Consider the following 13,591-nt stretch of genomic DNA (forward strand, 5'->3'; position numbering starts at 1 on the left):
TGGTATAGTGAGGTGAGGTATCGCTTTTCCGTCACATTTGATGTCAAAATTTTCACAATAGAGTTTTTTTATTTGGTAAGAAACTATAAATAAATAGGATTTTGAATTGGTTTATTGAAAGGAATCTGAAAGGCAAATTGAAGATTCCACATGATTTCCCCAAAAAAATTATGCCTTTCATGATTTCACATGACTAAATCATTATCCTCAAGGATATAGTTATTAGATCTTTCGGCAATGGTGGACAAAATGGCCATTTTAAAGTTTTGATTGGGTGACTTTGGAGGAAAGGGGGTGTGGGAGGCAGGGTTACCAACTCTCTGTTCCATGGATATGTCCCCTGAGCATCCAAAAATGTGTAATTTTGGCCAAATTCTGTCCATATTTTGTCGATAAAATGTCCATAACATGTCCATCTTCAAGTCTCAAAAACTTGTTGTTTTCTGAACTACAAACTATATTTTGAACTATAGATAAATAGGGTTCTGAATTGCTTTATTTCAAGGAATCTGAAAGACAAATTGAAGATTCTGCATAATTTTTCTGTCATGAAATTGTTTAAAAGTGACTTTCTCAGTTTCGACAATGAATTTTCGAAATAGAATTGGATCTATATCTTTGATTCAGTGGAAATAGATGTAAAGGTAAAGGATACCGCATTAGACTTTACAGTCCCTACCGGCAGTGCTGATCTCCGTTTCTTGGCCCTTCAGCCAGAAAATGCAATGGGGGCGGGGGGCAGACTATCCTATGCTTTCGTACACCCTTCCTGTTTACCTTCCCCACATTTCTCCAGGTACCCATTTACAGCTTGGTCGACTCTGGCTAAGCTTACAGAGCCACGCCGCTGACCCCCGTCCCAAACTGAACAATTGGGTACACTGGGATTCGAACCCGCGTCCTGTCAGACAAAGGATCCTGAATCCAGCACGCCAATCCACTCGGCCAGGACGGCTTCAGTGGAAATCGTATCGCAAATTTTCGGTGCAGGACAGAACTCGCTTGTGCATATTCAAGTTTTTTTTTTTTTTTTTTTTTTTTTTTTTTTTTTTTTTTTTTTTTTTTTTTTTTTTTTTTGACGTTATAAGGAGACAACATTGGGAACTAATTAACAACGCTTTTCATAGTCGATAGAAGCAATGAAGGCTTCTTCACTGGATAGCTGAAGGATGAAGGTGCTAGTGGTATGTACTCTTTCTAAACAATATTTTGCATTGAAAAATGCATTCTATAAGGTGAAGGAGCTAGAATTCATTCACCAGCAGTTTTGCCAATCCATGAATTTGTGGGAAGAGAAACGTATTTTAAAATTTGGGGTGACAATTTAGTTTTTTTTTCAGTGAAAATACCTCAAAACAGGCATTCTTCAATGGAAAAAAAATGCATTTTTCAAAATCTGAGGGGGGGTGTAAATATATTGAGATGCCAAGTGAGACCTCAATCTTAATTCAGCAGTCTGAAGTTCATTTACCCGCTATGTTGGATGAATAACCTTGAAAATTCCATTGTGAACAATATCAATCTGGGATGCCACTACGAAACACTTTATCTCTATTTAAGTTGAGTGAAGTTTAACCAAATCTCTGTTGTATTTATTAAGTTTCAACATTTGATAATATTTAAGGAAAAATAATATTTACAATTTTATAAACTATTTTTTTTTCCTGAGTTTTCTATAATTTTGGACATCCTTTAGTTGCACTGGAGGCTCTAAAAATTTAGAATAAAACACTACAAGTTTGGTGTTACTTTAGACTAACTATATACCAAATAACTATATAGTGCGGACGCGTCGTCCTTTGAGAATGGGGTTTAGGGGAGGAGGTTAGTTGAGCAAAATCAGGTTAAAAATCATCCTCCCGAAAGATTTTAAGAAAATTGTATCCCAGGTGGTAGTCTTATTTGCTTAAATTTGTCCAGGTCCACTTGTTTTTTCTTTTTTTTTGGTTCATTATTATTTGCTATGGAATCGTTCTAGTTCTCCTGCCTAGAGGCTAAAGAGACTGAATCATGTTCTAACTAGTATTAGAACAGAGGTTTAGATGGTAAAGAATTGTCTGAATATGTCAAGATCCAGTGTCAAATTTGTAGCAATTTGGCCCCTGAACTAGGAAGGACCCTTGCCCCTGTGTAGGGCTTCTCAAGTTTGCTTAAGATCCACACTTTAGCAGAAGCACCTGGGTAAGTGCCCATTAGACCCATCTGTTGAGATATCCCATCTTAATATATGTAATGAATAATCTATCAACTACTAGGAAGTTGACAATAAAGCTTAAGTTCATTATCATTTCAAGACGTTTTAGGTGTAATACTGTTGATCTGGCTCGTATGATGTTATTTTCTTTGTATCTGAGATTTATGTCATTTTATTAAGCGTGAACTAAAGGTCATTCTTGCCTCTCGTCAGTTATTCCTCTTGTATAATATCTTCTGGATAAGAGTTTGAACTGATTTTGACAGACTATTTATCAGTTTCTGTTTTATCAAAACAATTTGAGTTAGCTCTTTTTCGATTCTTTGTTTTCTTTAGTGGAAGGACGAACCCAAGGAATCTTCACAGGGTGCTCAAGCTTGGATCTCATCTTCAGCTGTCTCCTCCTCCCTAAGAGCCCACTCTTCCTCTTCATCTCAATAGGAAGGCAAGGAAGATATTCTTTTTTATATTTTGGATTGTTGTCAAAATTTGTATTTGAAGTAATGAGGATTATACTTTTTTCAATGACTGGCTCTCTTGATTTAGAAATATAGTACTCTGCAAAGTAGGTATTTGTATAAAATGGAACAAGTTTTCTCCAATGAAAGCAAGCAGCGACATTAAAAGTTAAAATGAACAGAAATTATTCTGTAAATGAGAAGGCTGCACTCCCTCTTAACCCTCAACCTCCGTTTCTTTATGGTAAAAATTCACTAGGAAATCTAAAATTTTTGAATTTTTCATATTGAAATTATCAGAATTTTATTGTTGGTTGTCAAAAATTAAATTTTAGATTATTATCGCTAATTTTTAAATTTTATTGTTAAAAGCAAATGTGCATCAATAAGCCCTCTCATTCTTCAAGAAATGTGAGAATTTTTTATCCCAATCCCTTTGCCCATGCACTAGAGTGTTGGTTTTTGAAGCATTGGCAAAATAAGTCAAACTTTAGCGTGGGAGGCTGGAGGATGGGCAGCCCATTTTTATATGAAGAATTTATGTTCATTTTTATACCATATCCAAAGTCATCCTAAATATGATGGGTGCTACCATCTCCTCGGAAATCCCTCATTATAAATACGATGTCTTCTGAATGAATGGAGGGCGGATGCTAGTAGTAAACTAAATGTATGTTCATTTCACTGTTCATCTGAATCACCTCTAATGGCAGGTTTGAAAAGATCATCCAAGAATGCTGCTCTTAGGCTCTGGGTACCTCTTTTCTTCATGAAAGAATTCACTGGCATTCACCGTAATAGATGGTGTGCAACTATGCGATGGTTCATAACCATTATTTTTATTCGAAAAACAGTCTATAATAATGGCATATTTTTTATGGACTGTATGCATGTCTAAAGGCGAGTTGTATACCGTGTGCCAATATAATCTCTGAGAGTCGTAGGTCATATAAACAACCTTTCAATAGTTTTCCAAATCTTGCAACAAAACTTCAGCCTTGGGCGGGCCAAATTGCTGTTTTTCGTACTTTGTAAGCGATAGCTTGAGAGTTTTTATATATTTTAAGTTTAATCGCGTAATTTCCATGGAGATTACAACCTCTTTTGGGAGGTATTTAATCCTTTTTGGGTGGAGCTTACCCCTTTTTCTGCAATAATACAAAACATTATTCGACAAAAGGTTTTAATCAAAAAATATAAAATTAATGGATTTATCATATTGAAAATGAGGATAGACAGTAAATTCTGTTAACGCAAATATTTTAATGCAAACTTCATTTTTTTGAGTTTAGTTAATTTTTTAGAGTTGATTACTTTGGTTTGCATGATCTAGTTCTCTTTTGAAGTGAGGGAGGCGCTTTACCCTCCCCCTTCCCTCCGGAACGCCTGTTTTATAAATTCAAATTTAATATTCGTACACCGATCATCCTTGAGTGCTGATAATCTTAAAAAGTGGACCCTTTAAAATTTTTATGAGAAGAGGAAGGGCCTCTGGGTTATCGAAAAAAGAATTTTGAATTATAATTTTATCTTTTTCAAGTGGAGTTCTTCAATCAAGTCTTTAGTAGGGGATATCCCTCCACCTTATTTGCAGACCTAAGGAAAATGGCAGTTTATCTTAAGGAAAACAACAAAGTCTGTTGGAGGACGGAAAGATAAAGCTCAGTGACTTAGACTTTGCAGGTGATTTGAGTGTCCTAGATGGAAATTGCTTAGAAAATTAAGGGTGGAAGATAAAGGACGGTTAAGATATTATGTTTGTTAACGAGAAGATCGCCACGGTAATGACAGTGGTTAGTTCTGTCTTTGAGACGCGTGGCGTTTCAAAAGGCTGAGAAAGATAATTTTAATGTTTTCGCAGAGGAATTGCTTAAGTACAGTTTTTAAGTATTTGTTTGACTTACCGTATATCAAACAATAAGTCCTACGAAAAATTTTGCTTAATCCTACTTGCTAGGACTATAATGAAGGAAGGTTAAGATCAGTAGCTCTCATTTTACGGAGAAGAATGAAAGATTGCCAAAACTGGCTTTTGACTATCCATCTGGGGCCAAACGAAAAGCAGGTCGTAACTGAATAGGGTGACCAGAAGTCATTAGGAAATATTTAAAGGAAATTGGAACTTCATGGGAGGGGAAGGTAAAGAGGAAAGCTTTGATCCATGGAAAGCTTTGGAAGAAGAGCTTACATAGCTATTTTGGCCTCTGATATTTCGTCGCTGTGGTGAGTTAGCAGTAGCTGTAATGTGCTTCAGGGTGCACTTTAGAGTATTTTAAGTACTCCGATGCATAAGTGACCGTCAATGAATTCTGGATATTCCTCCTGCCAGGTAATTGATGGCTTGAAATCAGAATCAATAATGTTTTCTTTTTCTTGACCTCCGCTATATTGACTTAATTTTGATTTGATTCCGCTTGATTTTGACTTAATTGACCTTTGACTTGATTGAATGATTCGTAATTCGTTGATTTTTTTTTTTTTTTTTTTATATATAACTCAAAGGTCAAAAGTTTTGATAATACGAAAAATTTCGCGTCAATCTTTCAGAACAAACTACTAGGAGGAACGCCTAAAATTATTAGTTTTTGAAGGAAATTGGATTTGAGACAATTTATGGTGCCATCCACCTTAAAGTATCTCGCCTGCCGTTTTTTCTGCCTAGTTAAAAGGCTTCTTATGGGACTGCCATCTAGGTCAGACGGTCAAAGTTAAAGTAAAATAAACAGCAAAGCCGTTTCTCAAACAGTCTGTCCCAGACCTTTTCACCAACTGCTAGTCTAAAAGAGTTGCTAAGCATCTGATCTTTTAATATGGAAATTTTGATCACAAATTTTTATCTCGCCTGCCGTTTTTTTCTGCCTAGTTAAAAGGCTTCTTATGGGACTGCCATCTAGGTCAGACGGTCAAAGTTGAAGTAAAATAAACAGCAAAACCGTTTCTCAAACAATCTGTCCTAGACCTTTTCACCGACTACTAGTCTAAAAGAGTTGCTAAGCATCTGATCTTTTAATATGGAAATTTTGACCACTTAAATTTTTAGTATTTTTCACGCAATTGTCATCTAAGTTATCTTAAAGGCACTTATTTAGCCTTGAAACCAATGCATGGATTGTCAAGTTGTACTGTCAGCGAAGTGCTGTATAGTTACTGCAGACTTGATTAGAATCAGTCTGTTTTTTAGCATATTCAAGAAGGAATAATCTAGTTCACTAGTGATAACAGCAAATCTTTAGTTGACAATTGATCATTACCTGAATGTTTTTATCACTTAGAATGCGTTTTTTTCTGCTTAGTATGGAATAAAGGTCTTGACCAATTATAAGAATTTTAAGCAAAATAAAATTATACACAATATCACATTGCTAGGCTGGAATGAAACTATCCGATTGCATAGAATCATCAAAGCTCAGGAAGTATACTGTCAAAATGCTGTATTCTTATCGATATCAAAAAGGCATATCTGCAATATTTTTAGGAACTGGTTATGGTATTAACTTGAAACTTTCAGGGCCACTGCTACTTCTGCTACTATTACGGCTGACAATGAGACTGGTTGTGACTGTAACTATGACTGCTTTTAACTGCGACAACTTGCAACTGCTACTATATCTATTTCGACTACTTTCAGGGAATTTTCAGAGGGGGGGGGGGTCGAATTTTGGAACTTTAACGGGTACTAGTCAATTAAATGAAACACGCCCAAGAGTTGAAGTTAGGTTGAAGTTAATAAAATTATATCCTTCATATAATCTTTGGTTTCTATAATAATAAAATTTGGGCTGTATATTTGCACATTAGGGGTGAGGGGTGAAGGTAACGTATTTAGACAGTGCCCCTAACCTTACTTAATCTACCCCCCTTGAATGTACAAATATATAGCCCAAACTATAGAAGTTTAATGCATTCTGTTCCCCCGTCATTTGTCTTTGTGGCTACGAAACCGGTTTTCTTAGATCTAACCTAAGCAAAATTATTTAGTGTGTTTCGTTTAATTAACAAATACCCTTTAATGATAAAAAAATACATCACTGCGATGTTTTGATACTTTGATTTTAAAATGGGGAATCGCATCGCATTGAAAACATATTGTCTTGGGATTTTGCGGTATACTGTAAAAATCCTGATTTTTTTTTTTTTTTTTTTTTTTTTTACGAATTTTAATGCTGTCTGAGTCACTATCAAGCAAGAATGACCATCAGTCCAACCAATAATGATTGTCTTTTACAAATACACCCTTTCATACCCTCGGGATGAGCTTATGCTACTGTCTCAACAATTCTGCAGTATACTGTCAAAATCCTGTTTTTTTTTTACAAATTTTAATGCTGTCTGAGTCACTATCAAGCAAGAATGACCATCAGTCCAACCAATAATGATCGTCTTTTACAAATACACCCTTTCATACCCTCGGGATGAGCTTATGCTACTGTCTCAACAATTCTGCAGTATACTGTCAAAATCCTGTTTTTTTTTACAAATTTTAATGCTGTCTGAGTCACTATCAAGCAAGAATGACCATCAGTCCAACCAATAATGATCGTCTTTTACAAATACACCCTTTCATACCCTCGGGATGAGCTTATGCTACTGTCTCAACAATTCTGCAGTATACTGTCAAAATCCTGTTTTTTTTACAAATTTTAATGCTGTCTGAGTCACTATCAAGCAAGAATGACCATCAGTCCAACCAATAATGATCGTCTTTTACAAATACACCCTTTCATACCCTCGGGATGAGCTTATGCTACTGTCTCAACAATTCTGCAGTATACTGTCAAAATCCTGTTTTTTTTACAAATTTTAATGCTGTCTGAGTCACTATCAAGCAAGAATGACCATCAGTCCAACCAATAATGATCGTCTTTTACAAATACACCCTTTCATACCCTCGGGATGAGCTTATGCTACTGTCTCAACAATTCTGCAGTATACTGTCAAAATCCTGTTTTTTTTTACAAATTTTAATGCTGTCTGAGTCACTATCAAGCAAGAATGACCATCAGTCCAACCAATAATGATCGTCTTTTACAAATACACCCTTTCATTCCCTCGGGATGAGCTTATGCTACTGTCTCAACAATTCTGCAGTATACTGTCAAAATCCTGTTTTTTTTTTACAAATTTTAATGCTGTCTGAGTCACTATCAAGCAAGAATGACCATCAATCCAACCAATAATGATCGTCTTTTATAAATACACCCTTTCAAACCCTTGGGATGAGCTTATGCTACTGTCTGTCAAGTTGACAAGATAATACAAGTGTACATCTCGCTCTGATTACCTGGAAGAAGAAACGCCTATTCAAGAATCCTCGGAAAATAGTTTTACCTGGTACTGCACATGCATTGGAAAGCAATTATAATTATAATCGCTTATAAATAAATTATAAATAGGACATGTATCTGTCGTTGTCAAGTAAATTAAAAAAAAAAAAAAAATCTCACACTGTATCCTGATTGAAAATTCTATTTAAAGAATCTGTTAGTTGGCTCCTACTGCTAAAGGTACTCCCGTGTATTGGAATCTGTCTTTGTTGTTTCAGTAAGATTTCATTGTATCTTAAATTAGTCTGACAAAGTAATAATGTGATCTGATTTTCTGCCCGTTTCTGTTGAAGCACTGAATTTAGCTAGTCAAAACTATAAAACTTTACCAAGGATACTTGAGCCACCCTGATGCCTGAAATAGGAAAAATCCCTTGAATCACTGCTGAACAGCTTTCGGGTAGCGTTAGGAATAGATGATCTGTTAAGTATCTTTTTTTCATCAGTCGTGTTTCTTATGGGCCTTGTGTAATAGTACTGAGTTCTGAAGTAGTTTCTGGAAGTTTGTGGTGTTTTATTGGGGGTCAGTTATGACAACAATATAGTGCAAATGTTCCTGCCGGACTACTCTTAGATTGGTACTATCATTTTAACGTTTTTATCGTCAGTCATCAATCAATTACCGTCAGTGATTGGCAGTTTTTGGTGGGCTTTGAGTATGTGGGGAGGCTATTCGCTGATGGCATCTATTTTGGGGTAATCATAAATTAAATGAAGGTATTGTATATATTGATGTTGCGAATTTTCAAATTCTATAGTTTGTGTTCTTTGCAAGGGTATACAGCTTAATTTTGAAACTTTGGTATACTGATAGCCAAATTGTCTTTATACATAATGAATTTTTTTAGGTACTTATAACTGGTGCATAACCGGGGATGGATTTAAAGCTTTGGCGCCTCTAGGTCCAAGCGTTTTGGCCGCCCCGTTTTTGCGAGATTTTGGTGAAATCACTGAAATTTTGGGGTGTGGAAGAATTGAATAGAACCCAAGTGATGAGCCAAAAGTAATGAAAGAGAAAGGTGATACTGAGCTCTCAGCTGCCATTCTTGGGAGACATCTGGCAGTTTATAAGTGGCCACGGAATTCCTATGTCCTTTTAAAATTACTTTTCTGAGAATAGGCACCGTGGCGGCGGAGTGCACCTGACACCTTGACGATAGATCACATCAGTTCAATTTTGTTAAAACAAATTCTTTCGGTGATAATTTATTGCACCTCCTGGCATTTTGTGCCTTTATACCCGGGCCTAGTGGGCCTATTGGGTGATCTGGGCTTGTGTATCATACCATACTAATGTGGAATGCCTTTTAAGTTATTTTGATGACCTATTTTTTAAGAAAAGCACAAGAATAGCAACGTCTGGGATTAAAAATGTTCTTCACCCAGTGCGCAAAAAAAGCTCCAGCACACTTATAAGCAACTAAATGAAATAATAACGTCCTGATTTTGATAGGCCGGGTCGTTCTTAGTGATGCTTTAGGCGGTGAGAGAATGAGTTCAACTAAGTTACATTATCCTGTTGAATTTGGCGGAGATGACACATTTTCGTGCAATTCAATTCAGTTGTTAGTGACAGAAGAACAAACCAGTTTTCGGCGATACTGTTAAAGCACGAGAAATTGTTAACAGTAAAGAAATATGTAAAAATATACAACCAGAACCCATATTCCTGCGTTTTAAGTATTACTTTGGATTATTAATTTGTTTATCTTGAACTTAAAGATTGCATTCAAACGCTCTAAAAAAAATCTGCGTCTCTCTTAGTCTATGGATAGAATCCTCAGACCGGTCACCGGGGATCTAGTGAGCTGGATTCTCGCTGACAGTAATCTATTATTGTATTTTACTTGTACATTAGTGACAGAAATGTTTTTAATAATGTCCTTTTTTTGTTCTAGGCCACCAAGCCTGTGCAAGAAGCATTGGGGGTTCAAAAGGAAAAGAGTCTATATCAAGAACAGTTCCTTCAAGTTTTTCCAGTCCCGATGTTTCTACTATATTGTCGCTTCAAAGCGTATAAAGATGCGTATAGTAAGTCGTCTTGATCTTTCTGTTAATTACTTTAAATGACTTTTTTCCACAAAATAAGTTTATAAAAGAAAAGTAAAGAGGTTCATTAAGCCAAAAATGAGTAGAAATAAAGCTAAATAATTTTCCAAGCGTAAAATTATCACAGATCGCCATCAATAAATAAATAAAACCCAAAACGAACAGAAATTACAATAAATAACCAAATCAAACTAAAAACGAGCAAAAATTAAAATGAGTAGGGCTGATGCCCCCCATGCCTTCTAAAATCCAAAACTTGTCACATCCCCCCCCCCAAGATTTTGATCTACATCAACCCCTTCTCTTCATCGCCTGGTGTTCACCCCAGGCGTTACCTTGTTAAAACATATAGTGGAAGCCAGGGTGGAACCGGGCATTCTCAGTAACTCTTTTACTTTCTAATTACTATATGGAAAAATTGCTTCAGTCTCAGCCCAACCTTCCCCACAGAACTTAGAAGAAAATAGGATGTCACTGATCATGCTCAATTTTTTTCACAAGAAATCAAAATTGTCTCGGGGTTTTCAATATATTTTTACCCACACTTGAACTCTAGTAGGCTACAGTAAGATCTTTTGTCTACATACATCTTGAAGGCCGGTCAGTGTTGAAGCGAACGCTCTCAAGAACTCTTCCACTTATTGGTAAAATACCGTAAAAAACTACCAAGAATGCCACCTAGCCTTTGTATATCAAGGATAAAATCTCAGTTTGGTTGATTGGAGATTTGAAAGTTCATCAGGAAAAAATTATGTAAAGTTAAAATTAAATTTAACTAAGTTACAAAAAACTTAAGTTGGTTTTAGTCCGATCCAATCCCGAAAGAGGTTTATGGCCAATCATGTACATTCTGCCCTTGGGAAAATTAAACGTGGGAAAGTGGGAAAAAGGACCGAGATGCGCCAATTCTTGACAATGTGGGTAGGGAGGGGCGCAAAAAGTTTTTGACTTTTGATGAACATGCAAAGATTTCCTTTTTTTCGTTTTTTTTGGGGGGGGGGATTTTTTCAAAAGGTATTCCTAAAAATTATGTATGTGAGGGGGGGCTGCTCCTTTTCAACGCCACTCTCTTCACGCTGAAATTTTTAGCACTTTTAAAAAGTGCTTCTTATTGTTTTAATTAAATGAAAATAGTGTTTCACGAGTCATTCTTAAAGAATTGGGATAAAATTAAAATTTTAGCGTAAAAAGCGAAATGTTGAGGAGGAGCAACCCCCTTCATATACTTAATAATTTTTGTTCGTTTTAAGTTTTAATGTTCCTCCTTGCTTTCAGTTGAAACAAATTTGAAAGAAAACATAATTCGCCTTTACTATAAAAAAGAAATGAATTTGGATTGACAGTTTAATACACATATACTGATGTTTATTCCATAAAGTCTTAATAATTTTTGATTTACTAAAGTTAAAAAGTGAAGACATTTAGAATGTATTTTGTTTTCAGTAAAGTACAAATAACGTTGTTATCCAAAGGTAGTATTAGTAGCATTAGTAGTTGTAAAATTAGCATTCAATTAGATCCAGAAGAAAACTTCAAATTTATTTCTTAAAGAAAAAGTTATGAAAAATCCCCCCTATTTCCCTTTCTTTTTCTCTTTCTCTTTCTCTTTTTTTCTCTCTCTCTCTTTTTATCTGTCTTTGTCTTTCCCTTTGTAAACTTACTCAAACTTGAACTGAAATGCCTCTAAATAAATTTTTGGTTTTCAATGAAAATTTGTAGTGATCGGGGATTATGTGTACTTAGGCAGCGTTATAGTGCTGCTAATTAAAAAGCTATGTGGCTGCAATTTTTTTCTGACCATTTTGGCATTTTGTATAGAGGGATTTGTCGCAGAAAGTTCGAAAGGAGCTCATTATATTGGAAATTAAAAGTTGTAGTTCCCAGCTTCAGATTCAAACGTGACTGGAGGGCAACCAGCTCCCCCAAACCCGTTATTTTCCCAAACACATGCAATTACGACTTTGAGAACATTTTGTTCAGCATAGTTGAAAATTTTAGTAACTATTTCTTTTGGGATGTAAAAAAAAAACGGATTAAATCATTTGTAGCACTAGCTGAAACTTAGTAAAGAACGAACCAAGGCCCATAATAACCACAAATTGAAAAAAATGTGTTTTAATAAAAAATGTCAAGTGAGATAAAAATGTTATTTTTAGCTGATTCGGGAAATGCCAACTATTATCTCGACTAGTCTTAGTAGCAAAACGTTATTTCGGAAACAAGTTTTTTGGAATTTCGAATATAATTTAAAAATGGTATCAAAAAGTACACTATTCGAATTACTATGACCGAATATCTTGTGTAAGGTATTCAATATAATAGGGAAAGTCCCTTTTTTGTGTCGGTAGCACTGATGTATCCTCTTTTTTCTTTCTTTTTTCTTCTTCACTGCTTGCGGGGCACTGGAATATCGTAGAAAGCTGTTTAAAGACTCATTTGAAAGTACATTGCTATATATTGTCCTTTTGTAATTATACAAACGTAAAGTTAAAAACGGAATAAAATCTTTGACAAAAAACTGCATCTCTATATGCAAGATCATAAATGACGTCATTATTCCAGGTTAGAGCCATAACTGACATAATACTGAAACTATATGATGACGTCAATTGTATTGATGTTAGTACCAACATAAAAGGCTAACAGGTTAGGTTCGATACTGTAAGATCCAAAAAACTTTTGTTTTGCCGTTTTAATAAGGGTACCCGAGACAGTTGTTAAAAAGTAGCTCTTCTGCATAAATGCTATACTTTTCAAATGAAATACTCGTTTCACATCTGTTTAGTTCTCACAGCAAAGACAAAAGAAGAAAGAAATCTATTACTTTGCCGTTTCCGTATTTAACGCATTAGTGATATTTTAATATCTTCAACATAAACATCGTCATCATATTCGCGCCGAATATACTGGTAAAGAGCAATTTACTATTAGAAATACTTTGGATTAGTAGTAGCCACCTCTTCAATCACATTGTGGTCGATAATGTCTAACTAATGAATAGGGCCTTAGATGCAGTGATAATGAGACTCGTTCAGTAATAGGAGATGTGAGTTCAGATCACTCTACGGTAACGATCTGTTGACAAAAATAAAGGTATTTTTTTGTGAGTCCAAAGACGATTAAAAAAGGATCAGTCAATAGAGCCGGCTTATTTAGAGACTGTGGGATTTTTGTATCTAAGATTGTTTTTTTGTTTAGTTTTTTGAAAAGATTCTATTTCTGCCAGCAAGAAATAAATATAATAGAATAAAAATAAAAAAATTTCAAAATGTAAATTTAGCAAAATTTGCATTTTTGATTTTTTCATTAATAAAAAAATTGGAACAAAAGGAAATTTTCACTAAGTTAACCCAAAAAAGGATACGATACAATGTAACTATTATTACTTTACTTATTTTCGGTCCTATTTCAGATCCAAATTTGGTGCTGGATATCCTTGGAGACTTGGAAAAAGTAGAAAAACAAATGAGAGAAGTGAAGAGTGTGCCTGACTTAAATGCAGAAATAGAAGAACAATCGGAGCTAGAAAGCCAAGTATACTATTTAACTATAGAAATATACTGTTC

General features: G+C 35.1%; 1 protein-coding gene across 2 annotated transcripts in view; it reads left to right on the top strand.

Annotated features, from left to right (window-relative positions):
- LOC136028063 (THO complex subunit 5 homolog) overlaps positions 1 to 13,591 on the top strand; it is an 87,601-nt gene that overhangs the window by 31,675 nt on the left and 42,335 nt on the right. For both annotated transcript variants that reach the window (XM_065705658.1, XM_065705657.1), the window contains exons 7-8: positions 9,875 to 10,007; positions 13,438 to 13,559. In XM_065705658.1, the coding sequence (XP_065561730.1) occupies positions 9,875 to 10,007; positions 13,438 to 13,559 (255 nt within the window). The remainder of the gene's footprint in view (positions 1 to 9,874; positions 10,008 to 13,437; positions 13,560 to 13,591) is intronic.

The sequence above is a fragment of the Artemia franciscana genome, chromosome 6 (genome assembly GCF_032884065.1).
Source record: "Artemia franciscana chromosome 6, ASM3288406v1, whole genome shotgun sequence".
In the NCBI taxonomy this organism is placed as follows: domain Eukaryota; kingdom Metazoa; phylum Arthropoda; class Branchiopoda; order Anostraca; family Artemiidae; genus Artemia; species Artemia franciscana.